The sequence below is a fragment of the Ranitomeya variabilis genome, chromosome 2 (assembly GCF_051348905.1).
Source record: "Ranitomeya variabilis isolate aRanVar5 chromosome 2, aRanVar5.hap1, whole genome shotgun sequence".
NCBI lineage: Eukaryota > Metazoa > Chordata > Amphibia > Anura > Dendrobatidae > Ranitomeya > Ranitomeya variabilis.
In genome coordinates this window covers 810,399,091-810,426,534 of record NC_135233.1, presented here as the reverse complement: position 1 = coordinate 810,426,534, position 27,444 = coordinate 810,399,091, and the positions used below count along the sequence as shown (strand labels likewise).

The 27,444-nt window shown below is 36.8% G+C and overlaps 1 protein-coding gene across 7 annotated transcripts in view; it reads left to right on the top strand.

Moving 5' to 3' along the window:
- ADGRB3 (adhesion G protein-coupled receptor B3) overlaps positions 1–27,444 on the top strand; it is a 1,417,427-nt gene that overhangs the window by 756,964 nt on the left and 633,019 nt on the right. For all 7 annotated transcript variants that reach the window (XM_077289969.1, XM_077289967.1, XM_077289968.1 and 4 more), the window contains 2 exons: positions 26,503–26,604; positions 26,879–26,985. In XM_077289969.1, coding sequence (XP_077146084.1) covers positions 26,503–26,604; positions 26,879–26,985 — 209 coding nt within the window. The remainder of the gene's footprint in view (positions 1–26,502; positions 26,605–26,878; positions 26,986–27,444) is intronic.

Genomic DNA, 27,444 nt, shown 5'->3' with positions numbered 1-27,444 from the left:
AATTACTTTTTTTTGGTCGCTGCGACATTGCATTAAAATGCAATAACGGGTGATTAAAAGTGGTATCATTAAAAACGGCAGCTCAGCATGCAAAAAATAAGCCCTCACCCGACCTGAGATCCCGAAAAATTTAAATGCTACGGGTATAGAAAGATTGCGCTATTTTTTTTATCAAAGTTTGGAAAAAATTTTTACCAATTAGATAAAAAATAATCTAGACATGTTTGGTGTCTATGAACTTGTAATGACCTGGAAAATCACAATGGCAGGTCATATTTAGCATTTAGTGAACCTAGCAAAAAAGCCAAACAAAAAACAAGTGTGGGATTGCACTTTTTTGCAATACCACCGCAGTTGGAATTTTTTTTCCCATTTTCTAGTACAAGACATGGTAAAACCAATAGTGTTATTCAAAAGTACAACTCATCCAGCAAAAAGCAAGCCCTCATGTGGCCATATTGATGGAAAAATAAAAAAAAAGTTATGGTTCTGGGAAGGAGGGGAGCGAAAAACGAAAATGAAAAAAGGGCTCCTTTAAATTCTATGAAAGCATGATTGAAAAGCAATGTCTGACTTTCATTTGTCCATTTTAATAGTGTTTTTATTTATTATTACTTTTGTCAGATCCAAGTTATTTCTGTGGCCATTGTGGGTTTTTCTGTCATCAAACGAGGGGTACCAACAATCTTGACCAAGTGTTTATATATATATATATATATATATATATATATATATATATATATATATATATATATATATACTTTGAACATCTATGTGAGAATGTCTGTACATTTTTTGATTACCCTCCTAAATTCAAGTAGAACAATCCAGCTAGTCAGAGAATTAGTATCCTAATAGCAGAATGATAAATTTATGCTGACATGAATTTTCAAAATAAGCACACCAGTCTCACCATAAGTTGTCTAATAAGTAATGTATGGAGATTGTTTCATGAAAACTGGCGACAGATCCACTTGAAATTTATTGCAATTTCACCTAAAGCCAAAAGAGACATCCATTTTGTAGATTGAACCTGTATAAAGAGTTGCTGATTTGATTGCAACATAATGGAGCATACCAACAGTTGAAGAAAAAGGTATATGGCCACACTTGGGTTAATCCTCAGTCTTCAGGAATTTGACTTAGCTTTTTCTTTCCTTTTAAATTTCTTTAGCTATTTTAATTATTACTTCACATGAACCTGACTTAATTACTAAGCCATTTGAAAAATAAAGGCTTTTAATGTTAGAAATCCCCAAAGATTTAAGCATTCTAAATTTGCCTTTCAATTAGAGGATCTTCTAATTGAATCTAACCTCTGTACTGCTGCTCATGCAAAATCCAGTTGTGAGCTGGAAACAAGGGGTTGGACTACCATCAGGACTTGGCTAGAAAAGAATACAGGACTACAGAAATGTAGCAGGAAAAATGAGATTGCCCTCAAGAAATTTACAGGTATATCAACATTATTTTTTTCAATATGTTTATTTTTTGTTATTAGTAACCTTATTTGAATTGATGAAATATTTGCATCATAAAGGGGCCTTTTGTCTCACTTTTTGATTTTCATCTATTTTCTTTATATAGTTGTCGCTCTTTAATGTAGACTTGGAATTTGATAGATTGATTTCTTCTTTTGTTTGCAGTCAAAGGGAATGCATTTGCATATGAATTATTAAGTACTGTATGTTGGAGACGTCACATTTTTGCAAGAAATCAATTATTGCAAAATGAATGAAAAGAATATGTGCTTCTAGCTGTGCTTAAAAATTTCATAGAATGGAGTAGAGCACCAAGGAAACATATAAATGCCTTAAGAACAAATGGCCATGTAAAGATAATCACATTATTTGATATAAAATCTCTTCTCAATGTCAGCCATCCAGCCTTTCTAAATGTTCCTTTTCAATTTATATGTGCTTCGTGTCAATGTCATACATACATCACAAAGTCTTTACATCTCCCGTCAGATAAATGAATAGTCAATTTAACTAAAAATCAAAGGTTCATCATTTCCAAGTTTAAAATCAAGGACAACATTCCCCTGGATACAAAAAGATTTATTGTGCTTTGCAATACTGTTGAGAGTCACCTTAAACCTTTTTCGGAGGAAAGACATTGGGTATGTAATCTTTATGCTATCAATTTTCTTGAAATATATCTTAGATAGTGTTTAAATTCCTCACAATTTTCCCAAGATAGGATGTAAATCCCAAAGACATAGGCCTCGATTCATTAAGAGTGGCATTATGTACACCAGTCTTATTGAGGTGTGTGAATGTTTGACATGCGACAAATTCAGTAAGGAGCGTACGCCACTAAAAGGAGTTTTCCCACAAAGTTTGCTTTAATCAATACATCTTAGAATAAAAATAAGTTCCACAATTGGATGTGATAAAAAAAATGTTCCTGTGCTGAGATAAATGTGCCCCTGCTGTGTACTGTGTAATGGCCGTGTCTGACCGTGCAGGAACATGTTGTTAAACACAGTCTTAGAAAACTAATGTTGAGGCACAAAATTTCTGTTTAATATTAATTTAATACCAACTGAACCCTAAATATGGCATAGTTTAGGGAATGGAGGATCGATTGAAAAAATATATATTTAAAATGACTAAATTTTAATTCAAAAATATTAAAATAGTATAAATTTCAGGCAGGGTAAACAAAAAAGTGACACATACAAATTAATATATCCTATTCAGAATCATCATTATGGGCAACACAAACTATATAGAAAGGTGACCAAAAACAGTCCTAACTCTGGACTCCTCACTTACAGACACAAATATCAGTAAATCACCAGCTTACTTTATAAAGTGCATGTGTTTGTATCAGAGAGCTTTGACAGTACTTGTTATATTGTATTGCTGAAGAGAAAATGTTGTCTATTCAAGTACAAGGAAGACAGAGGTTCAACCTAAATAGATAGAAATACTAACAAAAAGTGCCCAGTGCTTATAATGTAGAGTGGACGTGTCACCACCCCGACGATGCCGTTTCACCATATGCTTCTTCTAAAAGGGGGCATTCTTTTTGAAGTGTATGGAGCGATGCTGCACCCACTGGCAGTGGGTATATATAACTTATACATACCCTCTATTCCCAGGTCTTAAACCAGCAAAACTCCGTAGCACACAGTGCGTGGCGTGGGGATTAATAAATCTATAGCCACACAGAGTGACTGTAGACTTATCGGTTTTCACCGGACATCCCCTTTAATGAAGTCATCTGGGCAGCATTATAATGCTATTCACATGCAGATTAACCCTATTTCTGTAAGTAAACATTTATTCTCAAGGTGACATGTTTCCTTTAACCAAAAATCGAGGATATGCACTGGAAATATTGGGAAAATGTGAATACATTTTATGAATATTTAAGTAGAGAGTTATGTTAGTAGATAGTTAAGTAGACCTGCTTGTCAGATGTAGCAAATCATTTGTTTCAGTAGTGGGACCTTTAGAAAGCTTTCCTTATGGTAGGCATCCAAACCCTTTTAATATTAACTTTAAATGGTGCAAATCTCCATAGTTTCATTGCCCTAACAGTAACGACCCCTAATGCTGATGTAAAAATTGTTTTGCCTTTAGACCTAGAGGTTGTTTTCTGGTTTCATTTACAGTAGAGAGAAAGTAATTCTATATCATGCAGTAAAATCAGATGTAATATTCTGCAATTGCTGCATCTTAGATATGCCTGGATGGTACATATTTATTGGAAAGAATTTGTGATCCATTTTACTATGTGTATTTGACATTTTAGTCATTCAGCATTTTGCCTAACTCAATGAAATTCTCAAACATTAAGTTACAATAATTCAGTATGATGCGCCTGACCAGCCATGCAAATAGTCCTATTCAGATATGAGCACATTTTTTTTGCTGACAGCTTTTCAAATAATCTGTACCCATTTCCTTTACCACTAGATGCTAAAATTACCCATAAGTAAACCAACAGTATGTTTTCTCCTTTGATTCTAGCTCACAGCAAATGGTGGGTTTAAAGTTTTGCTTAAAATATTTCATTTAATAAATGTTTTTGTGCCTGCACAAAATGCTTATTTAGCTACATTCCCTGTGGCAGTAATAATTAACTTACCTGTAATATATGATGTTTTAATAAGTAGAGATAAGTGAATTGATTTAAGGAAAATGTTGTAAAAAAATTGTATTCACATGAATCAGGATTTTTGGTGAATTTCTGCCAGACAAGCCTATCAAAATGGTGGCCAGCCACCATTTTGCTAAATCAGAAAAGTATGGAGAGGGGTTAAAAAAAATCTTATACTCACCTCTTCAGGGCCTTCCTCATGCTGGTACACTGGTCTTCTGATTAGGGGTTTTACTTTCTGTCTTCTATTTCTGTTCTGTACTTCTGGGACATTTTTGGCTGGATCGTTTTTGTAATGTGTACATTGTAGATTCAGACTGAAGGAAGCAAAACCACACAAAAAAACCAATGTGGAAACAATGAGCAAAGAGAAACATGTGAAAGAAACCAGAATGTGTTAACACTTAAATTCCTCTAAGTACCCAATGTTATTATAATGACAGATTTACACTACTTGGCATTTTCTCAAGTAGCTTTACTAGGTAGTTATGTGGAATGACTTTTCAACAGTCCTGAAGACATTCCCAGAAGTGCTGAGCACTTGTTTACTGAATATCCTTAATTTGTGGTGTAACTCATCCCAAACCAACTCAGTTAGGTTGAGGTTGAGTGATTGTGAAGGCCATGTCATCTTACATAGTACTCCAACTCTCTCCCTTGTACACGTAGCTCTTATGTAGCCTGGCAAAGCTGGAGGTGCTGAATGAGTATTTTAATTCATTGCCCTGTTAAAATAAAAGTGATGTGTTTCACATCTGTTTCTTTACTCCTTGTTTACTTATGTGTCCTTTTGTAATTTGCTGCTATCAGTCTGAATCTATAATTTGCAAATTTCAATAAGAGCAAAAACCTTTGTATGAACAGGTCCAAACTTTTAACTTATACTGTACATAAGATAAAAACAAAAAACTACACAAATTAGTTATCCACACAAATGTTCAACCTGAATAAGCAATTACACATTTAGTGCAAAATGGTAACAAATTAAAAAAATAAGGAAATGCAATAAAATCCTTTATATCTATATAACGACAACAAAAATTATGTAAATCATGTAATTTATATGAAAGACTAAACAGTGCCGAAAATTGATAAAAAAAGGTATTATTCAGCTACGTAAGAACATTTTTTTAAAAGCTTATGGCCACTGGAATGTGAAAGGGTAAAAAACATAGAAAAATTGTTAGCAAGGCTCTTTAAGACATTGTCATTAAGTCATCAATGTAATAATTACTATACATATACAGTATATATACAGTATATATATATATATATATATATATATATATATATATATATATACAGTATATCTATACATATAATTGTCTAAGGGTTTTTCTGTCTGTCTGTCTGTCTTGGAAATCCCACGTCTCTGATTGGTCGAGGCCGCCAGGCCTCGATCAATCAGCGACGGGCACAGCATGGCGACGATGATGTCATAATCCCGCGTCTCTGATTGGTCGAGGCCCCCAGGCCTCGACCAATCAGCGACGGGCACAGTATCGATGTAGATGTCATAATGGTTGCCATGGCGACGATGATGTCATAAAGGTTGCCTTGACCAATCAGCGACGGGCACAGTCTGCCACGAATTCTGGAATCATCATTGTCCATATACTACGGGGACATGCATATATATATATCATAAACTGAAGTTACTCTGCAGTCCCTTTAACTTTAAATTTTAGGAGGAAGCTTTAGAGATCTATGATTATGGAACATAGGATCTGTAAGGTTAAGTCAAAGATTAATTCAATTTTTTTTATAGCAATAGCTATTATTACTTTTAAGTGGGTTGTCCAGGCTTGGGGATCAAGTTTGCAGTCTCTTTATGTGACTGCAGACTTGTGAATCTTCAGAACATGCAGTATGGGTGCTGTCAGGATTCTCCGGTGCCTGTGCCATGAGTGGGCGTCTGTGTGATGGTCAAGCGCTGACTAGACATATGTGGCCTCTCTGAAATACAAGTGAATTAAGAAAGGCTGGATACATTTAGTTGGAATGTGGCTTAAAGTATGCAAATCGCATATTTGCAGTCACAAAACCGCCTGCTCCCGCAGCAGCATTGGAGAACCATGACAGTGCACTGTGAGGATACACAAGCTGCTGTCACAAAAAGTGACTGTAGACTTGAGCCACAAGCCTGCACAGTCCATTTAAGGCCTGTCCCTGCTGCTATAAAACCTTCCTTTTGGAGAACTCCATCTTTATTATTCATTAAAAGCTACTTTTATGTACTCTGAAGTTGTCAAAGGAGAAAGGGGTTTCTGCAAGAGCAATTTAGGATAGACAAGTTGAGAGAAGATCAAACTCATAGGTCCAAAAATATATTTAGTGTTGGGCACTTCAAAATTCATCAAATAACAAAATCAGGTGGTTAACCTTTCCACCTGATAAGAAGAGGATCCAAACGGGTAAGTAATTTACAAAATTTATAAAACCATTTAAAAAGACAGGGAAAGGAACCTCCAAAAAAGGAGGGGGAAACTACTGCAGGACCGTTATTGAAAGATATAAGTGATAGTGGGGAGGTAAATGGGATGAGGATAAGGATCCTAGTATTCATGCAGTGCTGGTTTAATGGAGTAATAAGATCACAGCGGGTTACAATGCAGTCCACCAACGGGCTCTTCATTACCCATATACCAAGGTGCTTCACACCAGAGGATTCAGCAGAGAAGTGGTGGGTTTTAAGCCTATCCCTATCTTAAAATGTCCAGCTCAAAGTCATCTTTAGACCAAGTGTCTATTATTTACCTGCCTAGAGATGGTCTCAAGCTAGCGAGCAGTGTTCCCCTCACACCCGAAGGGCACCGATTCGCTGCTCGCTTCTACTAGGGGCATATATTTGGATTCACAAGACCACCTGCTCCTGGTGCTGGCATTGGAGAACCATAACAGTGCACTGCGAGGACTCACAAGTCTGCTGTCACAAAAAGTGACTGCAGATTTCAGCCCCAAGCCTGCACAGTCCCTTTAAGGCCTCCCAGTGCTGCTTTAAAACCCTCCTTTTGGAAAAATCCATCTTTATTATTCATTAAAAACTAATTCCATGTACTCTGAGGTTGTCAAAGGAGAAAGGGCTATCTGCCAGAGCAATTTAGGATAGACAAGTTGAGAGAAGAGCAGTAAATATGTACTATCACATCTCAGTAGAATTGTCAAGTTCTGAAATCAGAATGTGATTTTTGCACAACTATTTTAAAAATATGTATAAGGTAAATAAAATTGACACACAAAATACATTATTATTTTATTATGGGAATAAAATGTTTGTTTTTTATGTGGCCAAACAATATTTAAATGCAAAACTTTTAAATAGCCGAATTAGATAAATTAGCCTTTCGTAAGATAAGTAAAAAAAAAAAAATGAAAATTCTCCCTTAATGGAATAGGCCCTTGTGAATAGTGTTAACATAAATGAACATACTTTCTTTTCTTATTTGAATGTATTACTGTTTGTCATTGACAAAGGCAGCAATAATGTCCATATATAAAGAATCTATTATATTTAAGGATATGAAAGAGTTCCCTCTGACTGCAATTCATTTTGATAGCAAAGCCTTAATGTAATATATCTGTTTGCTCTGGAAAGATCAAACATTTTGTTGCCAAAGTTCAAGACATGACCATTCGTCATCCACATACTCCATGATGAGTTGTCTGTGTATGAACCAAGGGTATCTGCCTATGCAGTATTCATGTCACATCTTATACAGGGTTCGAAAAAAACTAGTTTAGCTTGTCTTTTCTAATAATCCAATTTTGCGATTCCACTTACTCATTTCATGTTTCTATCCTCAACATTTCCCAATTTCATAATGCATTTTTTTTTTTTTAAGAATAGATCTACAGAACTGCTCTTGTGATTCAAGGTGAGGTTGTACAAACAATGTGTTCAATGATATTGCCTTTTCTTGCATAGATACATTTCCAACTCAAGATAAAATCTTATTTGCTATTGCACCAATTGCTTGACACTAAGCGCTAGATGTGAGTCAGCTGTCCATGAGCTCAAAATAGTTTATCATCAATGATTTCAATCAAATAATCTCATTATTTTCCCCTGTTTATTGTCCTACTCCCTCTATTTGACTAAAAATTATATTCCAGGACCAAAGAAAAACCGCTTCTTCTTTTTATTGTTTATTTGCTATAAACTCTTCAAGGACATTTTAGAAACTGAATTTAGAATATCTAATCTATTGTGTGTACATACACACACAAACACACAATGAACACCATTATCAAACTACACAAAGCTATGCAGTCTGCCTCTACAGACATTTATGAAAGAATGGGTTGTTCTAAAGAGCTCACTCTTTTTTTATTATAGTACTGTAATATGATTTCTATAGAGATGAGCAAATAATGTTGAGTTAATTTCCTTAAATTCACAGAGCCCCAAAAATTCAACACTTTGCAATTCGCTTGACAAGGACTGAAAAAAAAAATGAGTAGCGCCATTTAGGTTGCTATGTAGAGTTGGTAAAAATCGATTAGCAGGTCCTGATACATCAGCCATATCAGTAGTCTCTAGCTGCAGAATGGATACCATGAGAACCACCTCTTACCTGACAGTATTTGCAGCTCTTCTCTTGATTAGCTGGCCTGGTGTGTCATTGTTGCAGTGTATTGCATATGTGAGGATACACCAGGCTGGCAAATCAAAAGAGCCATGGATGCCATAAGGTAAGAGGTAGTTCCCACTACTCCCATCCAATGGCCAGAGATTAATGTTATGGCCTACTCCCATCCAATGGCCAGAGATTAATGTTATGGCTGATTTGCCTGGTTGTGCGAATTGTCTTGCTGTCAGATGCTACTGGACACTTTCAGAGATCTTGTGGCTTTCACGAACAAATGTATAGAACCTATAGAGATGCAGCAAGCTTAATATACTGTACTTTAAAAGCATCGCCATATGAATGATCATTATTTATACAAGCAGTTCTATAACCTTTAATAAATTGTCACAAGATAAATAATTCATTATTCATAGCACATTAATATAGAGAAAAATATATACAGTAAAGCTATAGAAAATTACTTCTCTAAATGTAGAAAATAGAGAACCTGTAAACATATTTAAAGTAAATTGGACAACCAATGCATCAAGTAAAAATTACATGAGTTTGGGAATCAAAGTATAGAACACTACTTGATTGCAGGATTAAATTTATAGTAAGCAATTGAATAATGTGGTTCACATAGCAACAAAACAAGCTGGCTAATGTTAGCATGATTTATTTATTCCCTCAATTTATATGTCTGCTCCATTCTCCGGAGCACGGAACGGAAAAAAACACCCATGTACATTGCTGGCTAGAATTATTCATGACATCAATACCACAAATACAAGTCTATTAGAGACTATTTTTAGTTTAGCATTTTTTAATCAAAATTAATTCAAAATATATAATTGTGAATTAATTTGATAACACTATATCTCTATAGATGTCATATTTTTTTTTCTACTAAAAAGGTCCAAATCCCCTAATTTTATACAGTAAAAGTACACAGAAAAAAAATTACTATATGGATGGCTATGAAGTTGGTAACATATTCAGTATTGCTTAACCCATTTTGGTTCTCTGCTCCTTTTGTGCACAGTGCCATCACTAAGGGGTTTGCACAATTTGTTGCACATGTGGAGCCCTGGGATGGCCGCAGCAATCCCCAGCCGGTGTCAGCTGTATATCACTGATGAGTTTCTGGGGCAATGGCTGGGAGCTGAGATTACTCAGACGTTTAAACCCTTAGATGCTGCAGTCGATGTCAGGATCTAAGTGGTTCAACAAACATGGGGATGATCTATGTGTCCCTCTGCCTCATGATTGTGGAGTACTGATGGGTTTAGTATTAAAGTACAATGACAGGTATAATACATTGCTTTGCAGAAACATTGCAGTTTATTAAAGCACCAATCAGGCCCAATCACAAAAAAATGGGATTAAAACATGTATGCAATGTTTAAAAAAAGCAAGAAAAGAAAAAAAAATGCTTTATTATGCCACTCAAAAAAAAATAATACACTCAACTATTATTGCTGCTTTCTTAATGACTCAAACTATAACATTAATCACATTATTCATGCAACCCAAAATGGTGTCAATGAAAATGTCAGCTCTTCCTGAAAAATAGCACTTACGCTGAACATCTCAGGCTCTCAGAATGTTACACAAAAACAAATGCTTTTTTGCAAAAAGTAGTAAAACATGACAAAATTACATCAATATTGTATTGCTGTAATTGCACTGAAGCACAAGATAAAGTTAAAATGCCATTACACCAGACACTGAAGGCCATAAAATAACCAATATATTGTGAAATAGCTTTTTTTAATTCCCCTAACTTCAAAATTTAATAAAAGCTTTCCAATACATGATATATACTGCAAAATTATGTCATTAAAATATGTTCTGCACAAAACAGGTTGTCTTATGATACAGAGGAAGTTGGCTGGCATCGCCTGAAGAGAATTGCTGTATTACATAATGCTTTATTTACTATATTGCTGTATTATATACTGTTAACACATGATACTGATACTTATTGTAATCCCTTTCTTGTTATGTTTCGAGAGAATAGGCAACTATTCAGATCAGATTTACAGCTGGCTAGCCATATAGTTGGGATCAATTTTGGTAGCAGAAAGGGGATGCTTTCTGGCTAGTGCGTTAGTTGCCTTACACTCAGGTACATAATGATTGACTGTCTTCGCTGTCAACTGTCAGAAGGTTGATGACTAGAGATGAGAAAATAAATTTGAGTGGAATAGAAGTCTACTTGAATATTACAAAACATCCAAATGTGCTAAAATGTGGATTTTCTGTAATTTGCTTCCATTTGAATTAAGCATCTTGAAAAGTTTTCCCCCTCCCATATACTAATGTGTCACAAACAGGAAGTTGATATCACCAACCATTCCCATTTTATTTAGGTGTATCCATATACATGGCCCACCCTGTACTACTACTCTGCTGTTTAACTCCATATTTGGACTTGACCCTTGACTGTTAGATCATTCAATTACCTCCTGATTTAATGCTTCAGTCTCTATGATTTTGATAGAAGTGGTTAACTATCCAATTCCCAACTCACTTCTTGCTCAGCACTTACTCTGTGGATGCAATATATAGAACTTTGCAAAAAAACAAATTGGGACCTGCTTAGTGGAGTGGACTGTGCCAGGACTGTCTATGGAAGCCCTATTAAGGAATGATAGATTCTATGTACAATCTAATAACACTTTGACTTTTAAAATTTGTTTTTTATCTCCATTACATAGCATAGTATACACATGAATTTTCATAATTTTTTGCAGTCTTGCCTTTTTCCTCATTCATTAACAAAAACTGGTAAATGTCAACAGGAAATTATCCTCGTATTTATGGTTTACTACAAGAGTATTTACATTTGAAAAATCTATATAAATTTTTGCTACATTGCATTAAAAATGTTAAAGAAAGTTGCATGTACTTGGAAAGCCATATACCTAATAAAGAGTGATATCTTAAATCTATAGCATTTAATAAAGTAAAGCTCTGTTAGGAATCAGCCACCATCAAAATCTAATTCCCTTTTAGTAAACTGCATGTTCTTACAATCTGTTTGGTATAATTTAATAACCAAATAAACCACCAAAGACTATATACCTTAGATGAATTTAGATTATTAATCAGTTAAAGACTGGATTAGGAATATTTTCAGGTTTTTTTGTACATGCACATACAGGTGCTTCTCACAAAATTAGAATATCATCAAATAGTTAATTTATTTCAGTTCTTTAATACAAAAAGTGAAACTCATGTATTATATAGAGTTGTTACAGAGTGATTAATTTAAAATGTTTATCTCTGTCTATGTTGATGATTATGGCTTATAGCCAATGAAAACCCAAAAGTCATTATCACAGTAAATTAGAACACTTTATGACACCAGCTTGAAAAATGATTTTAACATCCGAAATGTTGGCCTACTGAAATGTATGTTCAGTACATGCACTCAAAACTTGGTTGCGGCTCCTTTTGTATCACTTACTGCATCAATGCGGCGTGACATGGAGGCGATCAGCCTGTGGCACTGCTGAAGTGTTATGGAAGCCCAGGTTGCTTTGATAGCAGCCTTCAGCTCATCTGCATTGATGGGTCTGCTGTCACTCATCTTCCTCTTGAGTTTGATGGCCAATCAAGCACATACTGTTCTTTTTAAACCAGCTATTGGTACTTTTGACAGTGTGAACAGGTGCCAAGTCCTGCTGGAGAATGACATTTCCATCTCTCCAAAAATCTTGTTGACAGAGGGAAGCATGAAATGCTCCAAAATTTCCTGGTAGACGGCTGCGCTAACTTTGTTCTTAATAAAACACAGGGGACCTACACCAGCAGATGACATGGCTCCACAAACCATCAATGATTGTGGAAACTTCACACTAGACCTCAAGCAGCTTGGATTGTAGCCTCTCCACTCTTCCTCCAGACTCTGGGACCTTGATTTCCAAATGAAATGCAAAATTTACTTTCATCTGAAAACAACACCTTGGACCACTGAGCAATAGTCCAGTTCTTTTTCTCCTTGGCTCAAGTAAGACGCTTCTGGCATTGTCTATTGGTCATGAGTTGCTTGACACAAGTAATTTGACACTTGTAGCCCATGTCCTTGATACGTCTGTGTGTGGTGGCTCTTGAAGCAATGACTCCATCATCAGTCCACTCCTTGTGAATCTCCCACAAATTTTTGAATGGCCTTTTCTTAACAATCCTTTAAAGGCTGCGGTAATCCTGGTTGCTTGTACACCTTTTGCTACCTCACTTTTTCTTTCCACTCAACTTTCCATTAATATGCTTGGATACAGCACTCTGTGAACAGCCAGATTCTTTAGCAATGACCTTTTGTGGCTGACCCTCCTTGTGGAGTGCATCAGTGACTGCCTTCTGGACATCTGTCAAGTCTGCAGTCTTCCCCATCAATTTGGAGCCTACTGAAACAGACTAAGGGACCTGTTTAAAAGGAATCTGTCACCTACTTTTTCGTACATAAGCTTCGGCCACCGCCATCAGGGGCTTATTTACAGCTTTCTGTAATGCTGTAGATAAGCCCCCGATGTAACCTGAAAGAAAAGAAAAACAAGTTAGATAATACTCACCCATGGGCGGCCCGGTCCAATGGGCCTCTCGGTCTGAGTCCGATGCCTCCCATCTTCATGCAATGACGTCCTTCTCCTTGCTTCCTGCTGCAGCTACTGCGCAGGCATACTTTATCTGCCCTGTTGAGGGTAGCGTAAAGCACTGCAGTGCGCAGGCACTGGGCTTCTCGGACCTTTCCTGGTGCCTGCGCACTGCAGTACTTTGCTCTACCCTCAAAAGGTCATATAAAGTGCGCCTACGCAGGAGCCGCAACAGGAAGCAAGGAAGAGGATGTCATTGCATGAAAATGGGAGGTGCCGGACCCGGACCGTGATGCCCATAAGACCGGACCACACCAGACCGCCCCCCAGGTCAGTATAATCTAAAGGTACCTTCACACTAAACGATATCGCTAGCGATCTGTGACGTTGCAGCGTCCTGGCTAGCGATATCGTTTAGTTTGACACGCAGCAGCGATCAGGATCCTGCTGTGATATCGCTGGTCGTTGAACAAAGTTCAGAACTTTATTTGTATCGTCATGTTTGACACCAAAAGCAACGATACCAGCGATGTTTTACACTGGTAACCAGGGTAAACATCGGGTTACTAAGCGCAGGGCCACGCTTAGTAACCCGATGTTTACCCTGGTTACCAGTGTAAAATGTAAAAAAAAACAACTACATACTCACCTTCGCGTCCCCCGCTGTCCGCTTCCCACACTGACTGAGCGCCGTAAAGTGAAAGTGAAAGTACAGCACAGCGGTGACGTCACCGCTCTGCTGTTAGGGCCGGCTCTCAGTCAGTGCAGGAAGCGGACGCCGGGGGACGCGAATGTAAGTATGTACTGTTTTTGTTTTTTTACATTTTACGCTGGTAACCAGGGTAAACATCGGGTTACTAAGCGCGGCCCTGCGCTTAGTAACCCGATGTTTACCCTGGTTACCCGGGGACCTCGGCATCGTTGGTCGCTGGAGAGTGGTCTGTGTGACAGCTCTCCAGCGATCAAACAGCGACGCTGCAGCGATCGGCATCGTTGTCGCTATCGCTGCAGCGTCGCTTAATGTGAAGGTACCTTAACTTGTTTTCCTTATCTTTCAGGTTACATAGGGGGCTTATCTACAGCATTACTGAATGCTGTAGATAAGCCCCTGATGGCAGTGACCGAAGCTTATATACATAAGATTAGGTGACAGATTCCCTTTAAATGCTTAGGAAGCCTTTGCAGGTGGTTTTTGTTAATTATTCCAATTTACTGAGATAATGACTTTTGGGTTTTCATTGGCTGTAAGCCATAATCATCAACATAAACTGAAATAAACACTTGAAATAGATCACTCTGTTTGCAATGACATTATATAATATGTGAGTTTCACTTTTTGGATTGAAGAACTGAAATAAATTAACTTTTTGATGATATTCTAAAATTGGTGAGAAGCACCTGTACATGTACAGTGCTTGTCCACAAAGAATGAATAAAAAGGATCTTTTCACAATTTTTTAATTTTTTTATGACCACACAGGACCACTAAAATACATTTAAAATTTGTTTGCCATTGTGTATCAAATATTTTTATATATCAAACGCTTTTAGAGGTTGTTTAATGGGGCAGGGAGTAGTAACAACATTTTTAATTGATACTAGCATTTGTTGTTATTTATTTATTTTTTACCTGTTATTTTCAATTTAGTAATTGTTTTTGCACTTATTTCACATATTCTATAAGGCCATAAAAGACCTTTGTGAGGCATTTAGCCCCAGTTAAAAGGGAAATATCCATCTCCTAGTTCCATGGCAGAGCTCTGTGGTTCTTTTATGACACAGCCGCTCCTGCTGCCTCACTATACGCAGAGATCACACGACTGTTGTGTATGGAGGTGAAAGATTCATCAGTGCTTCATATTACTTCATGCACAGCACTTCTTAAGCAATGGGGATAGCTTATTACCATCTGTGCCTTCTCTATGGGGACTTTGGCTGTCTCTAAAAGCTAAATCCCAACTTCTACAGCTGCATGATTTTATGTACAGTAGCTATGCTCCTGATGGACATAGTTTATAAGTGAAAAACCTGTTGACAGGTTCTCTTTAAGGTTGTGGGGGCCTCAGTGCATGCGTTTTCCCAATAGTGCAGTCACTTTCAGGTGATTAGTGCTTGTTACAAATTTTGCTGTTTGACAATTCATCAAATATCAGACAATTTATTAGAAAGAAGAAAATTAATTACATGGAATTTACCAGTTTCTGTTTCCACTGCAAATCATTCCAAAGTGTGATAGCAGTTTCTTACATGGATTTTGATCAGCTGTTGCTTAACACGTAACCGATATGTTAACAACAATTTAATTCCGTAATTTCATAATAAAACATTTTGCTCTACTTGTAGTCCCTCCAACCATGATATTGTTCCAATTTCCCTCCTTTCCTTGTTCATGTTATTTTTAAATCTGCGAATAGTTTCCCAAAAATCAGATTGTTTCTGCAGTTTTGTTTTATTTTTCAAATTAACTAGCACAGCTCATTGTTCACATAAGCACACATGCTATTCTGACAACAGTCGACGCAAAACCCGAGATTGATCAAGGCAGCAGTTGTCAGTGAATTTCACACTTCCAAAGTAATTTCACATATTGCATTTTTTTTTACATCACTCAAAAGCAAAAGTTACAAATTGTAAATCCTCAGTGCTCCAGACGTCTGTTTTTCTTTCATTTCATCGTCCACTGCCAAAAGAAAGACTTCTGTAACCATGGTAATGCATAAGTTTTATTCTACAAAGTAATGGAATGTTCACTCCCGAGGCTTTTCAAAAATATGCAGCATACATAACTAACTATTCTGCAACTTTTCTACCATTTATTTTACATTTGAACTTCATAATAATTGATTCTATATATTTAGTTTATAAAGGGAACAAATTTGCTCCATTGTTTCATTACTCAACTGTGAAATAGATACAAAATGTAACATACGGCACAATGTACTTTTACTTATCTCCTTAACACTAGATTACGTTAAAATATGTGAAAAATATTGATAAACCAGAGGCTGCTGCAGCCAAAAACTGTACAGAGTATGATAACTTTTGTGAAAACCACCTTCCCATTTGCACCTTACCTTAGGAATACAACATTGGTGAGGTCAGCTTCACACTTTGGAAAGCATTGTTCTAGAATCTTGGGTTCTAGGCTGCTTTTGAATGGCTTTTTTTAATTTTTTATATGCTTTCATAACAAGAGAAAAAGGCAGATAATCATTAGCCACATAGGTGATGTGACCAGTGCTAATCATTAGCTACATTGGTGATGTGACCAATGATCGGTTCCCACACTTATGAGTACAAAAAACATATAACATAAGTAAACTGGTAGTCAAAAAGCAGTTGGCTTGAACAGTAAGTACATTTTATTTTCTAATTTTATGCATATTTAGTTGATACTGGAAAATTCCTCTAAAATACAAGAAAAAAAATTGGAACTGTTTCCCACTAAAATGTGTTATGCTTTAAACTTTTCCTGATATTTCACATCAAATAGACAATTAATTAGGATTGCATTTAATCATTATCCAAGCACTAGGGTGAAATTCCATACTGCAACTTTTTTGCAGAAATTTCCACATCTAAAAATTGCATTACATTATCCTGAATCGATTTGTTTCAGATTATAGGCATAGTGGTAGAGCTTTATGCAACAAAGTCCACTTGGTGGGTGCAGAAAGGGTTGTTCCTAAATAACTTAAGCTTGTACAGAGAAGGGCTGCTGTACTTGATTACTCAGTAGAATCATATATTGGATGGGTCCCAGAAAAGGACATAGAAAAATGTACCTTATCAAGAACAGTATATGGGCTATTTGCAGCACATGAACTCATCATAATGCACCATACCACCTGCTTTGGAGGTAGAAATGGGCCCCGAAATCTCTTGGGCCCATGTGCGGCTGCATAGGGTGCACCAATGATAATAATATTGGTGGACTATTGATATAAAATATATTGTACAGTAGTTTAGCTGGCATCAATTCTAAAAAGAGCTTTATTTACACAGTGCCAATGTCAAAATATTTCTCTAAATACCAAGAAAACTCTGAAACTTAACTTTTGCTATATACTACAAGAAATCCTAAATAATTTCCTAAATGATATACAGTAGACAGAATAATTTAAAAAATAGCAGCAGATCTTTTGTGGGTATTAAATTCACCAAAAGGTAGTTGGCACAGTACTCTCTTCACAAATATCAAAAACAAAATTGAGGCAGCACGTTCATGTCATGAAACAAAGTTGGAATCCAATATTTACCCATAGATGCTACATTCAGTTCTCTTAATGGAACCTGATTGAAAAAGACTCCGTAGAGAGAGCTGAAATGTAGGCTGTATGGATGACTGAAGAGCTATTTTCACTTATTTTTCACCAAATGGAGGCATGGCCTCAATTTTGTTTTTGATGCAGTCGCCTACTATCTACATGTGTGGATTACAAACATATTTGTCAAGAACTATCCTCTTTGGGCATCAGTGTAGAAATTGTTGATTAATATTTATTCCTTTTATTCATTCTTTTGACCTTCATTGGTATGATCTGTTACATATAACCATTACACAAGCACTACCAGCACAATCATTACCAACTTGGTTAATATAGCAACTTTAATGATGCTCTGGATGTATCCAAAAAAGTTGATAAAATTCCAAAACCTGGTCATGGGCAGGTCCCACACATTTCAAATGTGTTCTCCTTTAAACTCTTAATTTTTTGTATTTATTATTATGATTCAATGGTCCAGGATCTTCCATGTACCTGATATTGAGATTAGTGCTATAGACCCTCCAATACGTAAGCAGTTAGAATGGTCAGCTGCATCCCTCCTCTTTTACTTCTTTGCTTATTGATTGGATGGATGCAAATACAGTGAAATTGACTTTTGTGTAATCAGGTAATCATAGGTACTATTGACTTGTATTGTTTAGAATTTTATTGAATTATAGATCAAAAAATACAGATTTGGTGGGCATTTTGCTGTTAAAACTTCTGTAATGAAACTGTACTTTAAAATTGTCTATATATAGAACTGAACTTATCAACTTATCACGTCAGTGTTTGTATTATCATACACAAATCCAAAACCATGTAAGCATAATAGGAGTAAAGGGAATCATTAATCAAATGTTTGGGAATTATAATTGACAACAAGCTCATCAAGGCATGAAAATTAGCATTAGTACTTAGTAAGTTGAATAAACATTTGTTTTTAGTTTAGCAGTCTCATTACATACAAATTGAGTTAAAGCTATTTTAAATTGACTTTGGATTATTCCATAAATGCAGGAAATGTATGCAAAAATCTGTGAAATTTTAAGGTATTTATATTAAAATTATATACATTTTTTGGGGGGCTATTTACAAGCAGATTAAGAAAAATTAGAATTATTACAGGGTGTAAGACATTTTCATACATTTGAAACTGGATTTTTAAAATTGACAATTTTTTCACTGGAAAACTCATATAAACTAGAGATGAGAGAGTACACTCGTTGCTGGGGTTTTCCCGAGCGCACTCGGGTGATCGCCGAGTATTTGGGAGTGCTCGGAGATTTAGTTTTTGTTGATACAGCTGCATGATTTACGGCTGCTAGACAGGCTGAATACATGTGAGGAATGCCTGGTTGCTAGGGAATCCCCACATGTATTCAAGCTATATTCCAGCTGTAAATCATTCACTCGGAGACCACCCGAGCAACGAGTACACTCGCTCGTTACTAATATACACCGACACTGAGCAAAATAAGGCGACCCTGCTCATGAGAGCTTACAATCTACAATGAGGTGGGGGAGAGGCAAAGTACAGGAGATTATTTACAGTGATGTATTTACAGTGATGGTCCAGCCATTTTGAGAGAGCAAGGATAGGCGGAGATAGTGAATGGGCTACATACGCACCCTTACACATAAAATGACTTTGATTAGAGAATGTGATAGGCCACTCTGAACAAATGTATTTTGAGGGAGCGCCTAAAACTATGCAAATTGTGGATGGTCCTAATTTCTTGGGGTAGAGCATTCCAGAGGATTGGCGCAGCACGGGAGAAGTCTTGGAGTCGGGAGTCGGGATGGACAACCCTGGCTGCTGCATTAAGGATAGACTGGAGAGGGGAACGTCGAGTGAGGGGGAGGCCAATTAATAGAGCGTTACAGTTGTCCAGATGGGAGTGGATTAAGGCGACAGTGAGAGTTTTTGTTGTTTCCATGGTGAGAAAAGGGCAGATTCTAGAGATGTTCTTTAGGTGTAAGTGGCATGAGCGTGCAAGAGATTGGCAAATTTGTTACATTAAAGCACAACTCCAACTTTTTTTTCTGTTTCTGGATTGGTGCTTCTAATCTAAGGTCAATGTTCCTAGTCTTATGCTTACCCGTTGCTGTCTTCACCTTTTATCAGCACTGCTCCAGTGCCACAGCATCATCTTGTGAACGTAACTTCTGACTGGCTGGGAGTAAGTAGTAATTGGCACAAGCTCTCAATGTAAATCTATGCAAACCACAGCAAAGCTGTCATAGGCTCACATTGAAAAGTGACCTCTAACTCACTCCAGTTAACACTGGAGCAATCCGGCTTGTCAAAAACTGCTGGAGATGGGAGCTGCAGCTATAGAAGATGAAGATGGCAGTGAGTAAATATAAGACTAGGGCAGGGAACTCAGATTAGAAGCACCAATCCAGCGGTTAAATTTTTAAAAATGCCAAAGTGGTGCTTAAAAAATTCCTAGAGATGTGTTTTCAAATTAAATGTTACCTAACTACACGAGTATGATGACACATATTTTTTAAACATTCATTAATGTAACTGAATTCTGGTATAGCAGGTAGCAATGCTTACCCTTCAATTCAGATTTACAAACTGATATGATAGGCACAAAAGGCTCAAAATTCTAGTACCAATGGTTAATAAATCTGTCCCTTAGCAGATTAGAAATTATATTACAGTTCTAGAAGTAATGTTTGTCTCTGAGAGAATCTATGTACATACTGAGGCCAAGGGAACTTCTCTAGATTTCTTTTTTTTTTTTCAAATATGTGATATATCTAATAGAAATAAAATCAGTGATCAGACATTTGACACTGTTTTAGGAAAAGATAAAGATACACATCCATACTGGTTTACGTGGCAGTGTAATATACCAAATCTGTAAAGGTATTATCATCTGATTTTCAAATGCACACAAACTCTGTTGAATCTGTAAGTCTTGGCCAAGCGTATGTTCCAATACTTGAGATCCTTGCTATATTTCTGTCACAGTATTACTATTAAATCCCTTCCCGACAAGTAAGGTGACACAATTGTGCAGCCTCACGCTGAGCGCTGTGTGAGAGATGACACACAGCAGCAATGACCGTGATTGGTGCTAGCATTTAACCCCTCTGATTTTGCTATCAGTAGTGACAGCGACATAGAGGAGCATCGGGTAGTGAATGGGTTCCCTGCGTGCTTCCATCAGGACAACACAATGCGATCGCGTTGTCCAGATGGTTTCCATGGAGACCTCTGGCCGGAAGATGGCTCCGGGGTCCTTCAAGGTCCTGCAGGGAAGATGGCTTGAGAGCGCCTGCTGAGAGCTGAAGCTGACATGCCCCCTTCCCTGCCTCACATTGCAGAGTATCAGAGCAGTGATCTGATGCTATACAGTGATGTCCCAGTATGGGACAATGTGAAACAGTTAAAAAACATATTAAAAAGTGTAAAAAAAAAATCCTCAAATAAAGAACAAAAAAAAGAAATAAGTATTTTTCCAATAAACACATTTATTTATGTAAATAAAAATAAGCAATAAAAATACACATATTTGGTATTGCCACATTCGTAACAACCTGCTCTATAAAACTGTATTTCTAGTTATCCCCTTTAGTGAGCATCGTAAAAAAAAGACAAAAACAATGCATTATCATCATACTGCCAAACAAAAAGTGTAATAAAACGCGATCAAAAAGATGAACGTAAATATACATGGTACAACTGAAAACGTCATCTTGTCCCTCAATGCACAAGCCACGATACATATACTATATCAGTTGAAAAATAAAAAAGTTATAGCTTTCAGAATAAAGCAATGCAAAATAATTATTTTTCCTATAAAATATTTCTTATTAGGTAAAATCGCCAAAACATAAAAAAAATATAAATTGGGTATCACTGTAATCATACTGACCCAAAAAATAAAGCTGCCTTACCAATTTTATCACACGGAATGGTATTAAAAAAAAGCAATTCCTGAATTGCTGGTTTTTGTTCAATCTGTCCCCCAAAAATGTAAATATAAAGTGACTCTGTATGTATATAGCTCTCAAGATATGGTGATGCAAAAACTAGTTTTCACAATAAAAAGCGTCTTTTAGTGTGTGACAACAGCCAAACATAAAAACCTGGTATAAATCTGGTATTGCTGCAATTGCACTTACCCAAAGCATAAAGTCGCATAATCACTTATAGTAAGGCTTCGCGCACATTTACCCTGCGCTCTTTGCTGAGTTCTTGCATTGGGGTTTTTGTGTAAATCTCTGAAATACATGATTCAGACAGAACCCCTGGCAGAAGATTCCCTACAATGAGACAGATGGAGGCACTGTGGATGCCATAGGACCTGTGATCTGGCGGTGACCATCTTTTTAGGATTGCATAAAAATGCCATTGGCCACAGTTTGTGCACTTCTGAAAGGAAGGATAATGCTGAACAGAAGCCAGACAAAGTCCTGAGTAACTCTGCTGCCTCATTACAGTGAATGGATCCATCGGGGGTTTCATCTGTCATGTCACTCGGAGATTTAGATGGAAACTCCGATGTAAGTGCTCAGCGTAGAGCGATGAATAAATGTGATTATAAAAGTTATGTAGAATGTTCCTAATAAAAGCTTCCACTCAATCCACAAAAAAAGCAGGTTCCCACTCAGATCTGTCATCTGTTAACGGAAATATAGGGGGCTTCCATGTTACTGGTAGCACAAAGGCTCTGGAAAAGCAAAATATCTCCTCGCCCCTTAAAAGAAATTAAAAAAAAATCTCTGCTCCCAAAGACAAATGCCCCCCCTTCTGAGCCCCAGTGTGCAACATTTAGCGCCCACATGTTTGGCATTCCTGTAGTGATGAGAGCCCACCTAATTTACAGGTGCGTGTCTCCAGAAGTATGAACTGGGCATAATGTACTGGTCCCTACAAAGGTTTTCAATTTTCACTTCACTCAGCAATATCTATTGCTGCTTGGCTCTTGAAAACACTCATAGAGTCAAAATCGTCACTACGTCACTACATCTGTAGATAAATTCTCAAAGGGTTATAATTTCAAAAATGGGGTCACTTGAGGGGGGATTCTGCTTTTCTAGCACTTGAGGGCTCTATATATGGAATCCACAAACTATTCTAGGAAAATCTCCATGAGGCAAATAGCCTTATGACTAAGTAGTACTGTACAGCCACTTATGGGGTATTGCGACATGCAGTAGACATTGTGAGACAAATTTGGTGTCATTTTTTCCATTTCGCAGTATGAAATGTAAAACTTGGAGCTTACACACAATCTTGGTTTTAAAAATGTAAATTATTTTATCTTCACTGCCCAATGTTATTAAAGTTTGTGACACACCTGTAGTGTCAATTTAATCACTGCACCCCTAGATGAATTCACTGAGAGGTTTAGTTTGTAAAATGGTGTCTCTTATGGGGGGTTCTGCTGTATTGGCACCTCAGGGGTTCTGCCATTGTAACATGGCACCCTCAAACAAATGCAGCAAAATCTAAAATATGGTGTTTATTACCTTCTGAGCTTTGCACTGTGCCTCAAAAGTAGTTGTCAATGACATGTTGGGTATCGGTAAACTCAGGTTCAAGGTGTTCAATACACATCTAGATAAGTTCTCAAAGGGTGTCACTTGTGACGAGTTTGCACTGTTTAGGCACATCAGGGGCTCTCCAAACGAGACATGGCATCTGCCTGTTCTGAGACATTCAGAAAGACAGATGGCGCTCCTATCCTTCCAAGCCTTGCCGTGCACCCAAACAATTGTTTTCTTCCACATATTGGGTATCTGCACATTCAGGAAATTGCACAACAAAATGTATGGAATAATTTCTCCTGTTACCCTTATGAAAACACAAAATTTGAATCTAAAAATACTTAACTGGGAAAAATGTGTTTTTATTTTTACGGCTCTACGTTCTAAACGTCTGTGAAACACCTGTGGGTTCAAGGTGCTCAATACACATCTAGATAAGTTCACAAAGGGGTCTAGTTTCTGAAATGGTATCAATTGTTGGGGATTTCCACTGTTTAGGCACATCAGGGGCTCTCCAAACATGACATGGTGTCTGCTAATTATGCCAGCAAATTTTAAATTCAAAAAGTGAAATGGCGCTCCTCCCCTTCCGAGTCCTGCCATGTGCCCAAACAGTAGATTTCCCCCACATATTGGGTATCAGCATGCTCAGGAGAAATTGCACAACAAATTCTGTGGTATATTTTCTCCTGTCACCCTTGAGAAAGTAAAAAAAAATTAGGTCTAAAGGAACATTTTTATGAAAGAAAATTAAATGTTTATTTTTTTATTTCCCCATTCCAAAAATTCCTGTGATGCAAAGTATGGTTCAAAAACTTCTTGAATGTGGTTTTGAGTACCATGAGGGGTGTAGTTTTAGAATGGTGTCACTTTTGGTTATTTTCTGTTATATAGGCCCCTCAAAATCACTTCAAATGTGAGGTGGAACTCAAAAAAATGATTTTGCAATTGTTTTTGCAAAAATGAGAAATCACTGGTCAATTTTTAACCCTTATAACTTCCCAACAAAAAATAATTATGTTTCAAAAATTGTGCTGCTGTAAAGTAGACATGTGAGAAATGTTATTTATTAACTATTTTGTGTGATATGACTCTGATTTAAGGGCATAAAAATTAAAATTTTAAAAATTGAGAAATTTTTTAAATTTGTCAAATTTCCATTTTTTCACAAATAAATGGAAGGCAAATAAATTTTACCACTATCATGAAGTACATTATGTCACTAGAAAATAATATGAGAATCAGGAGGATCCACTGAAGCGTTCCAGAGTTATGACCTCATAAATTGAGAGTGGTCAGAATTGTAAAAATAGGCCTGGTCAGGAAGGTGAAAACAGGCTTCGGGGTGAAAGGGTTTATTAGAGTAAACGTAAATTTTGGGCTAATGTTCACATAATAGCTGAAGAATAAAAGAAAAATATAAGCCTTAACAACAGTCTATGATTTATAAAAGCCAAACAAACCTTTGCAGGCATAGCTACCAATGCTTTGATAACCTTATACTGGCATCTAGGATTAAATTGTACATTTTTCTTGACAGTCAAAATGTATGCTTTATTTTTGTTGGAAAAGGTCAAATCCTTTTTAAAATGTGTCTAGAGAAATCATCGATAAGAATTTTAGAAAGACAACATAAGAAAGTGTTTATTAAAAAGAAAAACAGAAACGAGGAAAAAAGAAAAGCGAGGAAGAGATTCTGTATTATATATATGTGCAATGCTTCCTGTCCTCAGACTAGAACTTCTGTTAGTATGATGCCCTGCAGAAGCTGAAATAATAGGTGAAACTGCATCCTGTAAATTACTACTGGAAGTACCACTTAATGAATCAGAAAGAGTGAGCTATACTTTTAACTCATCGCTCCAGGCAAGTGTGTCATTTTACCTTTCACAGCTCTTTCTAAATGGCTTCTCTTAGACCCCAAACTTTCACTAGCACTGCTGTTTTGTTAGTTCTTCTCTTCTGTCGAATTTTCAAGTTTTAAATTCCTTCCTACTTTTCTTTTACAAAATAAAATATATTTTGCAAACCGAAATGTTTGGGGTTGAATAATCCTCCGACATTAATATGTAATGTTTCTTCTACTTAACAATGACATTTGATTCTTTTAACAAAGATGTCTCCAAACTTACCTTTCTGCTTATTCTTTCAGGTTATCAAAAATTCTATACATTTTTGTGTAAAAAAAAATATCCCTCAACAATCTTAAAATCAAATCACAATCACTGGGTAGCCTTAAATAGAAATATTCAGTGCTAAAATCTAACAAAGTATTGTGAAATCTTGTGTTTTTCAAAGTTGGTCATCTGATGCTACACTTTATAGTATATATCAAGGCAGGAAAAGGCTTGACATATATTGCTTAGACTGTAGAGTAGTGTTCTTCAACAAATGCTCTTGGGCCACCTGTAGCTTCTTGGCCATCAGTAAGGGACTCTATAATAATAATTACATCAAGATACTATCTTTCCTTAAAAGGGCTGTCCACTGCAATATTTTATTGAACAATAAAGGCTAGGGTGGTCTGAAAAAAAGCAACTATTCAGCTGAAAGGCACTTGCAGTTCCTCCATACTGCTAGAGTACTCCCCTAGTCTTTTCCCTTCCACTGCATGGAATGTCGCAAGACCTCTGCAGCCATCATAGGTCAATGATAAGTTAACTGACCAGTGACTGTGTCTTACTGCTTGTAAGAACATTACCTCTGCAGTCAGTCAATGGCCATTGATTGGCTGATGTGGTCACTTGTTGTCCATGCTAGAAGACATAAGCAGTCTGGCAGTAAGTCTGTAGCTGTTTTTATTCTAATTTTAAGACTATTATAGACCAATATGTGCAAAAAATATTGTAGTGAACAACCGCTTTCATCACACAAGATAGGACATAGCGTAAAACACAGTGGGTAACATGGTCCATACTGGAGTAGAATTCTTTTAACTAGGTCATCGGCTTTCTCTCTTAATAATATCAAGCATGGCTCAATATGACCTGACATACTGTCATATAACTATAAGACCTTTGTTGTAAAGGTCCCACAATAGAGGTGGATTTGACTGGTCAATATCTTGTTAACTTATTTCCCTCTTGTCACATTACTATCCTGGAAGTAGAGAGGCAAGTTGTCAACCGAGAGGGTTATTTTGTATTACTTCATCCTGGATATATAAATAGAAAAAAATAAAGCGTCATATGCAATATGCCATGATACATTATGAATTGAGATAAAATGCCACACACGTCTGCAGAATATTACTTTAAAATATATGACAGGCAGAAACTGCTGGGTGAGCTATTCTTATCATGGAGCTAATGTTTTTAGAAACAAACACACTGGACTACTAAGGTTCTTTCCTCAGGCATGTTGAAAACTGAGTAGCGTGACAAATAATCTCAGAATCCTAGATGTGTGTGTTTAATATAAATCTCTCACTCTTATTCACAGCTCCTTATGAAATCTGCCCCGAGGACTATTTGATGTCCATGGTATGGAAGAGAACCCCAGCTGGAGACCTGGCATTCAATCGATGTCCTCTTAATGCTACTGGTAAATTTTTCTCCATTAAGATATATTTATATAGGATTAACAATGTGAAGGATAAATGTTTACTAGATTTTTATCCTCATTTACATCGCCATTATTGCATCCATATAATATTCAATTGTATAAATGGAATTTTAAGGAAATGGAATATATTGCGCAAGTCATTTGCACAATATTATATAGCTAAATTGAGTCGTTTACGAGATTGCTTTTGTATGATTTCATCACTGCTGTTGAGGTTAACAGAAATATTTTCTGCATCCTGTGTGACTCATAGGCACCACTAGCAGACGCTGCGTGCTCAATCTTCATGGAGTAGCCTTCTGGGAACAGCCGAGCTTTGCAAGATGCATATCAGCTGAATACAGACACTTGCAGCTTTCAGTAGGTGCAAAGCCAGCTTTTGTCTTTGTTATGTTTAATTCCTATTATGTCTCTGTGTAGAAAATGTAACTCATTCATATCTAGTCCAAAATGCAGCCTAGACTAAGCAACGAAAATTGCCCTGGATTCCGCTCACTCAGATTAGCAGAAGCAAACCTTAATCACTGCAAAGTCAATTTCAGTGAGCCTTTCAGGAAATGGAAAGGGAAAAAGAATACTGTATTCATTTTGCCACATTTTGTTCTCTATCAAAAGCCAGCTATGTGCTTTTTTAATCAGAAATGTAGATTTTTTTTCTACTTGTCTGATCCAGGACAGTTAGGCTGTGTGCACATGGTGCATTTCTAGGGTATATTTCCACACTCAGTAAATGCTGCGGATTGCACGCCGCATATAACCGCAGCGTCCAATCCGCAGCGGCCAGATGTTACAGCATAGTGGATGGGATTTTATGAATTC